The sequence below is a fragment of the Mauremys mutica genome, chromosome 5 (assembly GCF_020497125.1).
Source record: "Mauremys mutica isolate MM-2020 ecotype Southern chromosome 5, ASM2049712v1, whole genome shotgun sequence".
Taxonomy (NCBI): domain Eukaryota; kingdom Metazoa; phylum Chordata; order Testudines; family Geoemydidae; genus Mauremys; species Mauremys mutica.
In genome coordinates this window covers 4,609,606-4,627,598 of record NC_059076.1, presented here as the reverse complement: position 1 = coordinate 4,627,598, position 17,993 = coordinate 4,609,606, and the positions used below count along the sequence as shown (strand labels likewise).

At 45.8% G+C, this 17,993-nt stretch overlaps 1 protein-coding gene across 3 annotated transcripts; it reads right to left on the bottom strand.

Moving 5' to 3' along the window:
• Positions 1 to 4,144: 4,144 nt before the first annotated feature.
• PPP1R3B (protein phosphatase 1 regulatory subunit 3B) lies at positions 4,145 to 16,987 on the bottom strand. Of its 3 annotated transcripts, none has more exons than XM_045019384.1 (2): positions 16,864 to 16,987; positions 4,145 to 8,557 (listed from the first exon to the last, which is right to left on the bottom strand). In XM_045019384.1, exons 1-2 carry the CDS (start codon positions 16,875 to 16,877, stop codon positions 7,669 to 7,671), a joined length of 903 nt encoding a protein of 300 aa, XP_044875319.1. In that variant the 5' UTR covers positions 16,878 to 16,987; the 3' UTR covers positions 4,145 to 7,668. The 3 variants fall into 3 exon arrangements, with proteins under 3 accessions (XP_044875319.1, XP_044875320.1, XP_044875322.1); XM_045019385.1 differs by lacking the exon at positions 16,864 to 16,987 and adding an exon at positions 16,097 to 16,186; XM_045019387.1 differs by lacking the exon at positions 16,864 to 16,987 and adding an exon at positions 12,730 to 12,749.
• Positions 16,988 to 17,993: the final 1,006 nt, after the last annotated feature.

Here is a 17,993-nt window from a genome sequence, read left to right as displayed (position 1 = left end):
TTTGTTCAATATCTTTATTAATGATCTGGAGAATGGCATGAACTGCACTCTCAGCAAGTTTGCAGACGACACTAAACTGGGGGGAGTGGTAGATACGCTGGAGGGTAGGGATAGGATACAGAGGGACCTAGACAAATTAGAGGATTGGGCCAAAAGAAACCTGATGAGGTTCAACAAGGACAAGTGCAAAGTCCTTCACTTAGGATGGAAGAATCCCATGCACTGCTAGACACTAGGGACTGAGTGGCTAGACAGCAGTTTTGCAAAAAAGCACCCAGGGGTTACAGTGAACGAGAAGCTGGATATGAGTCAACAGTGTGCCCTTGTTGCCAAGAAGGCTAATGGCATTTTCGGTTGTATAAGTAGGGGCATTGCCAGCAGATCGAGGGACATGATCATTCCTCTCTATTGGGCATTGGTGAGGCCTCATCTGGAGTACTGTGTCCAGTTTTGGGCCCCACACTACAAGGAGGATATGGAAAAATTGGAAAGAGCCCAGCGGAGGGCAACAAAAATGATTAGGGGGTTGGAGCACATGATTTATGAGGAGAGGCTGAGAAAACTGGGATTGTTTAGTCTGCAGAAGAGAAGAATGAGGTGGGGGATTTGATAGCTGCTTTCAACTACCTGAAAGGGGATTCCAAAGAGGATGGATCTAGGCTGTTCTCAGTGGTACCAGATGATAGAACAAGGAGTAATGGTCTCAAATTGCAGTGGGAGAGGTTTAGGTTGGATATTAGGAAAAACTTTTTCACTACGAGGGTGGTGAAGCACTGGAATGGGTTCCCTAGGGAGGTGGTGGACTCTCCTTCCTTAGAGGTTTTTAAGGTCAGGCTTGACAAAGCCCTGGCTGGAATGATTTAATTGGGGATTAGTCCTGCTTTGAGCAGAGGGTTGGACTAGATGACCTCCTGAGGTCCCTTCCAACCCTATGATTCTATGATAATAAAGCCTTTATAAACAGCATAATCTCAGGCAGTCTCCCATTGCTATTTTGTGAACACTTATAAGTAAAAAACACCATTCCAGCTAGTGTTTGAGTGAGAGACTTTGGCTATCAACATTAACAGTATTTGCTCAGACTTCCTTACTTGTCCAGTAGCAGCAGACTTTCAGGATGGTTCACAACAAAACTGCAGAAGCAGCTACTTGAGGTTAGCTCACCTGTGAATTAGCTGGACACTCATCACTGGACACTCCAAGCACTGGCTAACGCATCTTAGCACTGTCGGAGAGAAAACTGTGGAAGAACAGGGCTTTATTTTTAAGTGTCTTTACAAGGAAGAGGAGTAGAGTATTGGATGCAGGGGTTTCTGTACATTGTGCAGAACTCTGAAGAGATACTGGTTTGCTATAGCTTGTCTGATTTGATTTTTTTTATTCCTAAAGTGATAAGGGTTCTTTAATGCTACCCACTGTGAGTGGATTCATATCTATCTCATAAGAAGATGCCAGGATTATATCTGTGTCACTCTGAAGCAACAAAAGTAGCTACAAGTATGGTTGAGGGCTCTTTCTTCATCATATCATCAGGTTCAAGCAGCCCTGGTAGGTGTGATCGGTTACCATCCCAGTTTAAAGTTCTCAGCCATTTTTTGCTCCCCTCCCCCTTTTTTTTAAGCCCACGATTTATGAATTACACCCGTTCAGTGACTTGTCCTTAAAATAAAGGCTTTTAGAAGCATGTAGGTGCTACGGCTCTCCGAATTTAGAGAAGCAAGTCAGAGAATGGAAATAGTTCTGATCTGTGAATTGTAACGTTTACCCTACCAGACGTCTGGCCATTAATACTAGCTCATTCACACAGCACTTGTGATGTCAGAGGGCTAAGTTCCAGTGCTGAACAGGGTCACATATGAAACTGTTTATATTTCCCTTTCAGCTCCACATAAGCAGCACCCTCCTCTTGTACAGGCCACCACGGATATGCTTCCCAGAACTACAATGCCTCCTGCCCCCCCGCAAAAAAACAAACCAACCCCACTCTACAGCTACCCTCACCCTTTCCCATCAGTCAAAACAGAGTAAGCTGTGGGAGAGCTGAGTCAGTTAATTTTGAGATGTTATTTTGCTTCCAACATATAGCAGAACTATATAACTAAGGGCTTGTCTACACTGGCATTTTGCAGCGCTGCAACTTTCTCACTCAGGGGTGTTTCGGCACTGTAAAGTGCCAGGATAGACAGAGCACCAGCGCTGGGAGATGTGCTCTCAGCACTGGCTACTTCCCTGGTGGAGGTGGTTTTTTTAGAGCGCTAGGAGAGGTTTCTCCTGGCACCGTGCCACAACCACACAAGCCACGTTAAAGTGCTGCTGCAGCCAGGGCTTTAACGTTGCCAGTGAAGATGTGCCCTAAGTTAATGCCCTCCCTTTGGGAACAAAGCCCACCACCATTCCAGGAAAGGGTTTAGACATGTTTCAGCATGTAAATGCTCTACTGGCAACATAACAAAGGTTTATCTCAGCCAATAGTGTGTGAAGGAACAATTTGATGCTTTCTATTAATTTTATCTATATTGACAGGCATTTGGGGCAGAAATGTTAGCGCCTACCTAGGTTTATACAGTGGTAGTTACAAGCTTATTCACAGATTTAACTCCACTTCCTTCCCATCTTGATAAACGTCTTTATAAGCTGATCTGTAACAGAAATCCTCTTTATAGCTTGAAAAAAGTTAAATGGCTGGATTGTATGGAAGCATTTTTAGTATTACCAAATTTCACAGACCTCATTTTAAAGCAGTAAGTTGCTGATTTACATGAAAGGAAGGGTCTTGTTGAAGCAACACACACTCACACAGATCATTAGCTATTCTGACTTCACACACAGAATATTCACTATTCACCACCCTCCTACTAGAACACAGAAATTAAAGTTATGAAAGTGAGAGAACTAGCAATAGCCACATTCAGGAACTGCAGTATTTTTTTTTTTTGAGGATGAAGGCTGGCTATTTGCTGGCCTTAAGCCACACTACACACTCAGTCTAACTGTAAAACTGACTCCTGCTTAAACAAGAACAGATGCACTTACATGCAGAAAGGCACTCAAACTTCCACTGGTATTCTTAGCCATGACTGGATGGCAGATCCCATCAGAGCTGAGCTTTTATGTTACAACCTCATGGGATAATCTCTAAGAGCAGGCTCTGTTGGGGGTTTCACATTGCATGAGCTGACTTTAATTACCAGCTTATTACACAGAAAATTTCCCCTCTCACTCTGGAAGAGGAGCAGCTCACAAGAGCTTACGTTAGCGCCAATATCCTTCAGAAACAGTAATGTTTTTGGCAGTGCTTTTATTACAACTCAGTTTTGTTCTGCAAGTTAATATGAGAAAATTACAGTATCTTTGAAGTGAACCCAACAGAATTTGGTTAGCATCGGGTTGTTCCCTTGGGGGGGGGGGGGGGGGCGGAAACTGAGGCCTTTACACCAAACTCGGGTTGTGCCAAGGGGCCTTACAATGGGCATACATGTGAGCCAGGCCCAATCTCCTGAAAGAGTCAATCAAGTGAGGTTTTTTAGTGTCACTTGCACAAAGCTTTAACCTCCTTGTGCTGCCTTTCATTTTGCTGAAACTTGGAACTTCTCAATGCTGTGATCAGTTGTGTGTTTATACCATAAATCCAGGAAAACTGATTGAAATGAGAGCAAGTCGCTTTTCCCAATTTAATACCTCCCCCCAACCAGCAGACTCCTGCAGGACTAGCCAGCATTATGCTCAGATGAAGCCACCAGTCCAGAGTTTGTTTTCTGGTCTGGTTATTTTCCTTAACTCTGAATTTTAGCCTTCAGCACTGTTAAGTAGCATCCACGGAGGGAATAATTCAGATAGCCAGCATTAACTTTTGAATCTTTCACTTCCACATCCTAGGAATCTGGAGGACACCTCATTATGACTCAGGAGAATACAACGTGTAGATAGCTGAAGTGCTGGAAAAGTCTGAAAAGCTTAGCATTATTAAGAAGAAACCTTCCCAATGCCCACTTTAATGCACAGTATATTTCTGGTTTCAGAGAGAAAAAAGGGAGTTCATATGGTATGTGTGGGACTGCAGTCACTTTGCAAGATAAACATTACAACTCATGATAACATCAAGTTTACATGTGCAATTTTAATTGTAAAATAAGAAGTCAAGCAGTAGTTAATTGCCATTTATTAGATTAAGTGCTCTAAATAGAGTTTTCTTCATAGATTGAGCCACAATGAGAAGTCTCCAAAAGGCTTAATATAGCTGGTGGAAAGTTAGGGATAAGAATAATCAATCCTTTATTCTTCCCCGAATGACAAATACTTCCTGAGAATAGCTAGTGTTTCTAGTGCACTTTGCATATTATACAACTGAAGCAGTAGAGAAGACAGACAGAGCCCTCGAAGTCAACAGCTCCACTAGGAAAAAAGTTCTATGAGTAACATTTCAGAAAAAGGTTGAATGAAAAGGCAATTCCTTCCCATGGCAAGTGGTTATGTTGATGTGTATTGCCCTCTCCCTCCAAAGGAGCTGGTCTGATCTGCAGGTGTTCCCATCCTCATGCCCCACCCCCCTTTAAGAAAGTGCTGTCTCCTGGCAACAATACAAAGATAACAACCAAGCACCTTCAGTTCTGCTTTTATTTTCACTTTCAGTTAAAAACAAACCATTGTTCTTTTAAGAGAATAATCCATTCATTTGTGATTATAAAGTGCATTTTTTCACCTTGAACTTTGTGTACAAAAACATTTAAAAAGACACAAACATGCAAAAACAGCTTAACAAGGCACTTCCAGGCATAAAAGAAGGACAGCAATGCCTCACCTCTACATTCCCATTGGCGAAAGAAAAGTGTGAAAAGGAAAGCTCCAAGAAGTTACCTTTTTTATGTTTTAGAATCATCATTGGTCAAAAAGACAGTTCCCAGCACAATGTTTACACAATGTCAATGTGTATGTCACAACTTCCACAGCTTTTTCCCATTCACTGCGGTACACCATTGCTTCCATTGGCTGGTATGCAAGGGCCCCTTCATTGTACCACCAGAAGGAGGAAATAAAAGCACACTACTACCCACGGCACTACAGACTCTCACATCACTGTTGCATTTTAGGGTGTCATGGTTAGGATCTAAAGGTGTGCTAGAATGTGTTAGCTAGAAGTACATGAAGCAAGCTGTACACTAGGTTTTTAGAACATGTTAGCTAACAACAACCATACCTTTAAATCCTAGGCAAGTTAAACCCTTGACTCATTCACAGCCCAGCTTTGTAAATCAAAGAATGATTTTAAACCAAACCTGGGTAAGTCTTTCCTAAAGACACCTTTACGGAGGACACTATTTAACTTATCAAATGGAATTCAGGAAACAGACTTTTCAAATTAGTGAATGAAGCTTGTGCAACCCATGTTTACATACACATACACATAGCGTCAATTTAATGCCTGAAATTAGTGACTGAGTACAATAATGCTTTCCACGGCCCAATACATTGATGCAAAGATAAAAAAAACTATGCATTCTTCCCATAAGCTCATTGTTCTTACTTAATCATGTCTAATAGAAGGTCAGATACATCTTCTCCTAAAATTATAGGTCAGCGCAGAAATGTTTTGTACTGTGGTCTCCAGAATTTAAAAATTGATGTTTTAAAAAGCAATTTTGAATTCTGGAGACTAGCATAGCCATTTGCTTCTTCCTGTGCCCTCCCCACACAAATACTGGGTATGTGCCAAGTATAACGTTTGTGTTCTAGAAAAATAGAATATCTGGAAATATTAAATCCCGTTTGAATTATTCCATTTAAATATCTGAAATAAGTTATTCTGCTCAAATAGCAAGACATTGGCTTAATGATTGCAGTGAGTAATTTAGCTACATTCTCTCTGGCAGTACCTAAAATGACTGTTCTTTGCAATTCACCTCACTTCCAAAACAAGCCATGGTACTCTCCCCTCTACCACAACAGATCTTCCTTTTCAACAAGAGCAATGATGGCATCTCATGCCCTTGAGAGATCCATTTTCTTTGGCAGAACTACATTTTGTATGGAAATAGCACTGAAGGCCAATGCGTGCACTTAATTGTGATAGCTTCTACAATGTCAATACAAGGTACAGATGTGACAGCTCAGTATGTAATTACAGTGCAAGGCTGGTGTTCTAGCAATCTAAGTGAACCCATTCTAGCATGAAAACAGTGAACAAAGAGCTACACATCCATTCTAGTGAGACAAGTTTTAGACAAAACAGTTGACTTGGATTAATACAAATGTTCAGAACTTTTTAAAAGCTAGCAGTCACATTTCAGAAACCTTTGTAGTTGAAGCCACTGCTGTGATATTGTACACACAAAAAGTTCTGAGCCAAGGCACTCACACCGCACTAAAAAGTTAGTCTCCCGAATAAGCTGTCTTCACAGGATATGACAAACAGCAGCAGTGAGGTCTGTTTATCAAAATTTCAAACCCACTACAGAAACAACAAATTCACAAACATGCAGTGTACTTACTGTCCATGCAGACTCATGCATGAACCCTTTGGCACCCGGTTTCTTAACAGAATGAAAGCTCATTTTACATTAGCACTAAAAGTAGGAGCTGCTGCACTCCCCAGGCACAGTAAGGCAGTTAATAGAGATACATATTGAGAACAGAATGGTGATCTTTCAGCACCTGCAAGATTAAAAATTAAAAAAAAGAAAAAATCCTCAGTGTTACTCCCCAAGTAGTTCTAGGGCGCTAGGGAGGCTGGAAGACTTTCTGGGCATATCAACAGTTGCAGACAAAGAGCTCGTCCCCTCCAGTAAAAATGGTTTTTAAAACACTTGATGAGTCAAAGGATTTATCCCCAAAGCTACAAGGATACTACACAGTTCTAAAGGAAAAACAAATTCAACTCAACATGGGCAATCCCTATGAATTTACTACACAAATTATATTTAAAAAGATATATATCTTACAGATGAACTGGTGACTAAGCATACCAGTATCTTCCTATAAATGCAGATATCTCCTAATGTGGCATGAGGCGAAGCTTCTAGTCATGGTTATTGTGTCATTTCTAGAATCTTTTCCATCTCTAACCAAAAGGCTCCAGCACAGTAACAAGGTCAGAGAGAAAGGGACATTCATGTCCCCCCCTTGCCATAAGCAAGCTAGTTTAGCTTTAATATCTCCTGTCATGTATAAATTACCTGTCAAATAGTCTTCTAGCAAAGCCAACTTGCATAGTGCTACAGAAATGATAGAGCATAGTTAAAAAAGCCTCCCTCTTTAAGATACTCAAGCCTATAACAACCCTAATGTGCAACACAAGACACTACTACATACCTAAGTGAACAATGCAATCACTGAAGTAGTAAGTGTTTAACTGGAGGAGATCAGCAGCATTATACAGAAGAGGACTAGCAGCACTGGGCAGAAGCCATAGTGAGGTCTCCCATTCTACCAAACTGTTTCCAAGTGTTGAATCTGGGGGGTAACTATCATGATGCACAAGACACTTGTTTAGCTGGTATTAAAACCACTTGCGATCACTGAACGTTACAGTCATCTTGCTTTACCCCAATGGAGCTTTGCAGAGCCATGTAAAGTGTCATTTATCCAGCCCTTTAGCAAACTTCACGTTCAGGCCAATTCCCAAGCTTGCAACAGGCACAGCACCAGTTAGAAAATCAAGACTCAGTTCCTCCATTAGTAGTAAGGCCCTAGCTTTTCATACCCTGAATAGCTAGGCCACTCAGGAAACAAGCCATAGGAGCACCTCGGACTTCCAAACTGATCAAAGGCAATGCCAAAATCAGGTCCAGCCTGAGGCTGCGAGACTTCCCGAGCAGATTTCAGTTCAGACTGTATGATCCTGTAATTCAGGCCTCTGTTGCTGTCCCAGTACACTTTCCCATCACACTCGTAATAGACTGCAAACTCGATTCTTTCATGGGATTGAATTCTCTCTGGCAAGCAGATATCAAAGGAAAACGTGTCCTTGTCTGAACCTGCATAAGTGTCCTTGACATATTGGCACGGATAGTCTGTGAAGCTTTTCCAAGTGTCAAATGTCATCCTGATTTTCAAAGTCTTCTCGAAAGCAAGATTCTTAACCTTCACTGTGCCCACAATAGCTTTATCCTTTAGCATGCAGTTTTCCAGGCAGACAAAATCTGTCTGAAGGCGATTTCTGAAGTCCAAGTAGTCTGCAGAAGGCTGTACGAAATCCAAGACAAAGTTGTCTCTCTCTACTGTCGTCAGACCCACAATATTGTCTATTAACTCTGTGATGTTGAATGGAATATCTAACGGGTCATCAAACTCTGAAAACACTTTAACCATTGTCAGAGCCAAGCCTCTGCTATCGGCAAAAGAAACTCTCTTTTTCACCCTATTTCCCCGGAGAGATGTTGCCGCCTCTCCAGGTTCACTGAACTCAGCCTTGCTGTTCTGAATGCAGGGACGTAATGGTTTGTTTGCCTTTGGAGCAATTTTACAAGCAAATCTCTCTCTTCTCAAGGGTGGAGAACACAGATACAGCTGCATGGCTATGTCCACAGCCATTGCTGGTGTAGGAGCAAAGTAGTCCAGTATTCTGAAAGAAAGAGGGGGGGAAAGGTGAGTTTTCATCACATAATTATATGACCTGAAAAGGAGCATAAGCAAGCAACAAGAAAACTTTATTATGCTGGGACATGAGCTCCTTTTGAACTTCAATTTCTGCTACATACAGCCAGCTGCTGAATAGGTTTTTTCTGGAGCACACCTTGCCCCCTCATTCCCCTGCAATAATTACCAATGACAAGCGTTAAAAGCAAAGCATTCAGAGAACGAGAAGAGTAAACTGGGATTTTATATTGCATTTCCTCTATTCTGACTGCATAAACCATTTTGTTTGTTAAATACTGTGCAGATAACAACCATCTTTAAATGAATCCAGGCTGTAGGACCATGACTAAAAATGTTTACTGACCCAGGGAATATTTCTTCTGCTCTGTCATGATAGGTTGCAAAATACTAAACCTAAGTATAGTGCTTTACTTCCCCATCCCACCCCCTGAATGGCTGTGCTGTATTATGGTTAAATGAACAATGGAAGTTAATGTAAAATTTCAGAAGTTTCACTAACTTAAATACAATTAAATATTATATTTCTGCTGTGGTCTCCACCCCAAGAGAGTCTGATATTTTCTCCACTTCACTGGGTAGCTGTAGCTTCCTTTAAATGCAGAAACAGGAACTGCATATTTCATCAGCAGTAGCAGTATGGAACTGACATGACCTCTAGGGGGACAGAATCACAGCAGAACCATAGACACTAGACTTTATGATAACTTGAAGAGTTGTCATAAGAAATGACAAAGTTTGGTGTCATCCCCCAAACTTAAAAAATCAGGTTATTTCAATATGCTTCCCTCCTCAGACCCTTCTGGCATGATTTTGAGCAGCCAATGTTCTCATGAACACTGAGGTTAGAGATGAATGCCTTATACAACATGATACTCAGTAGATCTAGCTCTGTTCTTGAGACACTGGCAAAATGGTAATATGAATGTGATCCTAAGGTTTGATACTATTATCTCATGGGCTACCGACACTAAACACATGGTGCTCAAGCTTTCCTGTCCCATCCAATATTACTTTAAGGCCATGGTGATTCAGGAAATAATGGATAAATATATATGTATAAATACTCATTTTAAATGGTCACTGAGATGATCAGTGACATTTTGGCAGGGCACCGAGCAGTGTAGCATGGAAGTATTCTAGACCCAGTCCCCAGAAAAGGCTAGCAGATACAGCAGGGTACGTGCAGCTCCACAGGATATGTGCACTTAATGGTATCGGGAATTACATTCAATTAAAACCAAAGGGACCTTTAGCAAGCTAAACATGCTATTTAAAAAAAAAAAAAAAAAAACCACCACTGGTGCCAAGAGCCACCCCCACCCAAGCCAAATCTCAATCTTACAGGCTCCTGCTGTTTGTGTGCTCACCAGTATCTGGCCCAGGGTCCCCACTGACTGAACTCCAAGCCCCAAATTAATACCACCTCCCTCAATCCAGGGAGTCGCCCACTCAGTAACCAAGCTAGGTGCAAGGCAGCACCCCACTCAGGAAATCAATTGATGCTGGCCCCACAAAACCTTCTGCAGCAAAGCAGGTGCACTAAGGACTTCTTCCGTCCAGAGAAGACCCCTGCCAGGTCCAGAACTGGGCATGGGGAATCCAAGGAAGCCGTAGCCAGCCTGAAAACCAGTGCCTGCAGGCCTCTTGTCCACCACTCAGTACCAAGGGCCTGCGGACACCACCCCACCAAGCAGAGAGCATTCAGGGTGCGGGTGTCTCCTGCCAGGCCTCCAGAGAGCCTCCCCTCTCACAGGTAGGGCCCCCTACCATTACAGCAGGAATTTCCACCCAGGGCAAACGGCCCCACCTGCCACCATCCACTAGAGCCCTTCCTCTCCCACAATTCTCTGCCTGGGTGGCAGGAACCCCCTGCTTAGACAGCAAAGCAATGTTCGTGGTGGGGGAAGGCAATGTCTCGGCACACATCTAGAATACTCTACTGGGGTGGCTGGGTATCATCAACGGCCCCTCTTCTAGACAGAGTCATTGCCCCTCCCCTCCCCCATGTCTCCTGCTACAGGGCATTTGGGAGGGTAGCCCCCACCTACTACAAACAGCAGCAGCAGCCATCTTCCTTCCCCCACCTAACTGTGCAAAGATAGTAGCACTGGAGCTGTGTCTGCATTATTATGTTGTTCACACTCAAAGGTTCTTCCCTGCAAACATCAGAACTGGAAACAATTGTACACTGACAGCCTATTGCTTAGATTCAAATGACACATGCATTGGGGAAGAGTCCGACTTGCCGGGGATGAACTGTTTGTTCTTCGAGCCCTGAAGAATACAGGATTGATAAAGCACGATATAGCCCATTGATTTTATTTAACACGTGATTTAAAATGAAGAACTTTTCCTTTAAAAAAAATTCAATGACTCCTCTCCTGCCACTCCCAAATCAAAATCTACGGGCCAATCTCTAAATGAGACCGCAGCCTCACAACAGCGGTTGTTTAGAGAGAACCAGGGATAAATGAGAGATCAAGGCTGCCAACGGCTATTTAGAACCTTAGTACCTTACAATTACAATACTCAGGCCAAGAACTATGCTCCTTACAGAAAAATGTCTACACATCAGCCCTTCTTCAGAACAGCATCAAAATATTTCATCTGTAAGTTGCATTCAACAAGGACTTCTGTTTATTCAGAATGCGTGTCAAGACCTGAGTGCAGAAGTGCACTCCAGCAACTAGCTCCTCCTCTGCTTCCTCATCATAGCCCAACACAGCTCAAATCCGACTAAAGTGCCGCAAGCCTCACAGAACAGCATTAAATCCACGTGTGCATTCTCTGCTCTGCTGTACATGCCAAGCCTCTACTTACACACACGAAGCTATTGTTTGTATGTGCAATTTCATCCTGCAAAACAATACAGCCACAAATATTCACAACTGCCTGTTACTTCAACCAGTCTCAGATGCATTACAGGGTCATGTCTCATTACAGTTAAACCTCATTAGTATTTGAGGAAACTAATAATTGCAGCCTCAATGTCCCTGGCAATATCTGGATAATGAAGGATATACTGTATTATTTAATAAAAAGTTTTTCTATCAAAAAGCCATTTGGGGACATTCAACCTAAGGGTGTTTAGAAGTCAAACCTCATGATGCATCCTATTTAAGCTATTAAAAGTCACAAGGCCAGATCTACTGAACTGCCTGCAATTTTCAGTTACGATTTTATACCTCAAGATGTGAATTTTTGCTCTGGATTGACCTTGGGGCACTTGCTTCAAAGTCCAAGAATGCTGGGTGGGACTCTGTTGAACAACCCTAAAAGGAATGGGGAAGCTTTTCATTTAAGTCAGAGATTTACAGTAAGGTTAATGAACTGTCTCAGGTTTTAAAACATTTGGATCTTTAAAAGTGATTCAGTGAATAGCTGTTACTGGAAAGATGCCCACAAACTCAGCTTTGGAAAACACAGGAAGTGTTCAACTACAAGAATGCAGGAAAAGTGTCTTTAAAGGGACACTGACAACTTGATATCTTCATTCTTTTAAAGAAAGTTTGAAGCTCAATCGCCCAGTTTTCAATACCACCCCAAAGACTTTGAAACTATATTACCCTGCCAGTTTCACCCTCTTCTCTGAGCAAATACTCCTGCCCTTTCTCCCACTCCAGCTTTATAAGCAAACATGGAAACAAAACTGTTTAAATCCAGGTTTGTCAACAGTCTCTGATTATATTGGTACAGATCCAGAAATAAGGTTTGTCTGCAACAGATTAATATAACATCGAACATTAGCAAGCATCTTGAAAGCATACTGACAACAAACAAGTTGAAGACAGTTTTACAGGTATATTATATGCTGCCTGTTAGGTCCAGAAGAGTGGGCAGTTTATTCTAAGTAAGGAAGTATTATGCTAGTACCACTTGGTAATCAGCTGTCTTCATTTGGGCCAGGTATATACAACAAAGTTTTGATGGCATATCTATTTTGGTCATGAGGGCGGTGTGTGTGTGTGTGTGTGTGGAAAGAGGGGAGATGGAAAAAAACCACACCAACCAACCAAAATCACAGCCAGTTATGCTGACAAAAGCCCTTGGGTAGACACAGCTACACTGACAGAGGAGTAGGCAAGGCCTTGAAATACAGTTGATCCATAGGTATGGTCTCTTGAGAAGTTCCAATACCTTTTCTTCTCATCCTCTCAGAAAAGGGGAAGATTGTCTAGGCCTCTCTTGGGCAGCTGGAACTACCAGAGAGTCTGGAACAAGAGAAGAACAGAAGTTCTGAAATCCCTTCTCAAGGGCTTGGGACCTACAGCACCTCTCCCCTAGATGTAGCTAGTACAGAAGCTAGAGTTAGCCACAAATCCTTCACTTGCACCAACATCTCTTCATTTATTGGAAGGGCCCATTTAGATGGTAAGCTCTTATAGGGCAGGAACTATCTCTCGCTACGTCTATGTACAGTGCCCAGCATAATGGGACTCTGATCTCAGAGACCTCCAGGCAGCACGGCAACACAGATACAAATAAATTACTTTGGAAAATCCAGCCATTATTTAGGTATCTAAATGGGAACAGAGCTCTTCTGGGAGTCTGGCCCTACAGTGATGTTAGTCAATGACCTGTAGGAGAGCAATGGTGCAACACATGCCCCTCCTCACGGGAAATCAGCAAACAGTAGGTAGGACAGCCAGCAATGGGCTGAATGTCATTCTAGGAACAGCATAACATGAAGCCAGTAAAATGAAGCTCACAATTGCACATGATGAGCTCCAAGCACATCCTGACAGATACTAAATGGCCAACAAGGCTAAAAATCTTACCACTATCAATGAACAATTGATACACGGCAAAAACTAAGCTCTCAGAAAAGGGACCAGAGTAATCTGAAGCAACCACACCCCTTATATATCTGCAAGAAAGGAAGCACTGTAACAAGGGGATAGGCAGGGTGTGACCACAAACTCAACACTGCTGCCAGAAAATGTCAAGCTTGCACTGCTGCAGTGCAGGTCACCATACAGACAATGCACTAAGCACTCTTTGCTCCCAGGCACCAGAGAACCCACACACTGTTCACTACCATCACTTTGACTTCTCTGCCAAGCAGCCCTGAAGAACTTTTTGGAAAAACTTTTACTGAAGTGTCTAGGAGAAGCTAGTTTGAACAGAGGCAGCATGCAGGTTAGAGTCTCAAAGTTTGAAGAAAGACTGTGGGGACACCACTTCTATGAAGGAGGGAATTTACTACTGAGGCTGTGTCTAAACTGCCACTTTCAGCGCTAAAACTTTACAGGGGTGTGAAAAAACACCCCCGAGCCACAAAAGTTTTAGTGCTGAAAAGTGCCAGTATAGATAGCGCTTTATCGCCAGGAGAGCTCTCCCCCGGGGATAAAGCATGACTGTGCTGTAACATAGGCAATGTAGACATACCCTAAGCCCTGGTCTACACTGGGGGGGACGATTTGGATCTAAGTTACGCAACTTCAGCTACGTTATTCACGTAGCTGAAGTTGACGAACTTAGATCTACTCTCCACGGTGTCCTCACTGCAGTGAGTCGACTGCTGATGCTCCTCCATCGACTCCGCCTGCACCTCTCGGCCTGGTGGAGTACCGGAGTCGACAGGAGAGCACTCGACTAGACGTGATAAATCGATCCCCGGCAGGTAGTATAGACATAACCTTAGTTTCTACAACACTTACCGCCCCGGAACAGAGGTGCTTCAGTTACAGGTCATTAAGAACCAACACAAACAAAAACATTAAATCAAATCCTGGACAAAATAAATGGCATCTCAGATTGTGGCCTACAGGTCGGTGAACTTCACCCAGAGACTTTACAGGCATTGATTTTCAAAAGATGGAACTCTTAAATTACAGAATTATTGAAATTTAGGCCATGTCTACACTAGAGACCTTAGAGTGGCATAGCTGTACCAATGCAGCTGCTCTCCTGTAAGATCTCCCGTGTAGCCGCTCTATGCCAGCGGGAGACAGCTCTCCCATCGACATAATTAAACCATCCCCAACAAGCGGCACTAGCTATGCCGGCAGGAGAGCATCTCCTGCTGACATAGTGCTGGCTGCACCACCAGTGCTTGTCGGTGAAAATTATGTCATTCAGAGGGTTGTTTTTTTCAATACCCCTAAATGACATATAAATTATACCCACAAAAGTGGTAGTGTACACAAAGCCTTAGGTTGTGATTACAAGTACTTCTCATCCACGTTACCTATTCTAATGAAGAATTCACATAAGAATTTAAGGCCACTCAAGGTCTTTAAAGGTTGTCACCACCTACAAGCCCACCTGCAAGTGAGCGAAAAGCCAGAGCAGTGACTCTGGGTGTTATGTTCATGCATGCCTCATGAGGCAGAGAGGGACAGGTGTGTTCTAGAAGACCAGGAGTCTTCCTGTGGGCTTGAGGACTAGTCCTATTCAGAATGTAACACAGCAGTGAAGCTTGAAGGTAACCAAAGCATCTGATCACTGGGAGGTCTGCACTAGCGAGTAATGACTGCACATCTCCTGGCCAGCCATAGATGAAACACCATAGACCATCCGTGTCATCTGGGAACAATGATGAATCTAGTGAGACCCAGAAGTTGCAAGCCATTCTGGCAAAGAGCACAGACCCTCAATAGATGATCAGACCTCCAAATACTTCTCCCTATCAACAGTGACTCCACACAAGAACAGGAACAAAGTGAAACCCTCTGAAGACACCACATGCAATGGCAATCCAGTACGCTTTCAGATGCCTCAGAAGGAGCAGCCCACAAAGTGAATCCCTTAAGATCCTACAGGAGAGGCAACAATAGAACATAAGAACAGCCATACTGGGTCAGACCAAAGGTCTATCTAGCCCAGTATCCTGTCTTCCAACAGTGGCCAATGTCAGGTGCCCTAGAGGGAATGAACAGAACAGGGAATCATCAAGTGATCCATCCCCTGTCGCCCATTCCCAGCTTCTGGCAAACAGAGTCTAGGGACACCATCTCTGCCCACTCTGGCTAATAGCAATCGATGGACTTATCTTCCATGAATTTATCTAGTTCTTTTTTGAACCCTGTTATGGTCTTGGCCTTCACAAGACCCTCTGGCAAAGAGTTTCACAGATTGATTGTGCTGTGTGAAAAAATACTTCCCTTTGTTTGTTTTAAACCTGCTACCTATTAATTTTATTTGGTGACCCCTACTGCTTGTGTTATGAGAAGGAGTAAACAACACTTCCTTATTTACTTTCTCCACACCAGTCATGATTGTATAGACGGTTATAATATCCGCCTTAGTCCTCTCTTTTCCAAGCTGAAAAGTCCCAGTCTTACTAATCGCGCCTCATATGGAAGCTGTTCCATAATATCATTTCCAATTCAGTCTCTTTTCTGAGACGGGGTGCTCACATCTTGAAGGAGCGTACCATGGATTTATATAGAGGCAACATGATATTTTATGTCTTCTTATCTATCCCTTTCTTAATGATGCCCAGCGTTCTGTTAGCTGTCATTAATATAAAAAGCTACTGGCAGATCAAATGGACACTTACCGCTAGATCAAACAGTTAACACAAGTCTAAGTTCCACGCTTAGATCTGAACCCAAATCAAAAGAATCAAAGACCTGAACATGTGTCAGGGAAAGTGTAAGTATAATTGGCCCTGCCCCAACCCAGGGGGCTGGAGGAGATGGTCTCTCAAGGCCCCTTCCAGCTCTGCATTTCGCCAAGTCTCTAAGTCTGTGGAGTCCGAGGGGTTTCTAGAACTGACCCGTCACCTTCCCTAAAACCCACTTGCTACTGTGGGGGTGAACCCACCCGGCAGAATAAACTGTCCCCGCGGTTCTGACCACTTGCCGACCGTTGGGAAGCCGCCGCCGCTGCTGTGACCCCAGGTGCCCCCCCCTGGCAGAGCCAGGCTCCAGTGCGCTACGGACACCGCTCCCTCCCCTCCTCTGCAGACGGGACTTGTCCCGCTCTCAAGCCGAAATACTGGTTGTGGGCAAACGACTCCTGGGCCGCCGCGCCGCAGAGACCCCCGGCAGCCGCCACGCGGCCGGGGCCCAGGGGCTCCCCTCCCGAACCAGGCGGCGAGGCTCGCCCCGGGGCCGAGCGGAGCCAGGACTCTGCCCGCGCCGCCCCGAGGCCCGCACGCGGCCGGGGGTTTAACGCTGCCGCCGCCGCCGCCGCTGTGGCGGGACCCGAGCCCGCCTGCCGCTCGCTGCCGGGTGCGGGGCCACGCTCGGGCTCGGCCAGGCTCGCCCGTTCCCCGGGGGGGGGCCCCCCCCGCAGCTCCCCGGCCCGGCCCCGGCTCCGTACCTGGCGCGGCGCATGGGTCCGGCGGGGCGCGCTCAGCCCGGCTCCGGCTCCGGCTCCGGCGGGCCGAGGCTGCCGACCGAGGCTCGGGATGGCGGGGGCGGGGCAACACCGCGTCGCGGCCCTAGTCAGCCCCGAGCTCCGTGCGGACCAGACCATCCCCGCCGCAGCCAATGGGAGCGCGCCGAGCCCGACCTGCCAGCCAATGGGAGCGCGGCTTCCGCGTGATCCGCGGCAGCCTAGCGCGTGAGCTCGGCCCCCGCTGGTGCCTTGCGGAGCAGCCGCGCGACACCATCCCCCCCCCCGGCAGGAGTGGGGCAGCCCCTCCCCCCTGGACACAGCCCCCCTCCCCGGCAGGAGTGGGGCAGCCCCTCCTCCCCGTTATCCCCCGCTGGGCTGGAGTGGGCAGCCCCTCCCCCCCCCCCGGACAGCCCCCTGCTGGGCAGCAGTGGGGGAGCCCCTCCTCCTGGACACAGCCCCTCCTGGGCAGGGGTGGGGCAGCCCCTCCCCCCCGTTACTGCCCCGCTGGGCAGGAGTGGGCAGCCCCTCCCCCCCGGACAGCCCCCCTGCCCAGGGCTAGGAGTAGGCAGCCCCTCCCGCCCGACACCCCCCCCCCCCAGGCAGGAGTGGGGTAGCCCTCCCCTCCCACATACCTCCCCTGCTGGGCAGGAGTGGAGCAGCCCCTCCCCCACATACATAGCTCCCCCCCCCCCGCCCAGGGCTGGGAGTGGGCAGCCCCTCCCCCCCGACATAGCCCCCCCCCCCCCCGCCAAGGGGCCGGGAGTGGGCAGCCCCTCCCACGCACCCCTGCTGCCCAGAGAAACAGAGTGATCCCCTGGGTGTGGGCCCCCCTCCGGAGCCAGGGGTTGGAGCAGGGAGAGATGCCCCCACGAGGGCTGGGTGAAGTGGGATAACCCAGGGGGAAGGGCCAGCCTGAGGGATCTGCGGGGACCCCTCCAGGGAGAAGCCCAAAACTCCTGGGAGAAGGACGGACACTTAGGAAGAGGCACTGCGACAGACCGACCCGCACCGGTGCCTACCTTGGCATTATTCCTGTGCAGCGCAGTCACCTGCCAGTGCCAGCTACCTTATCCCAGTGGGCTCCCCTCGTCTAGCATCTCCCTCCCAGCACT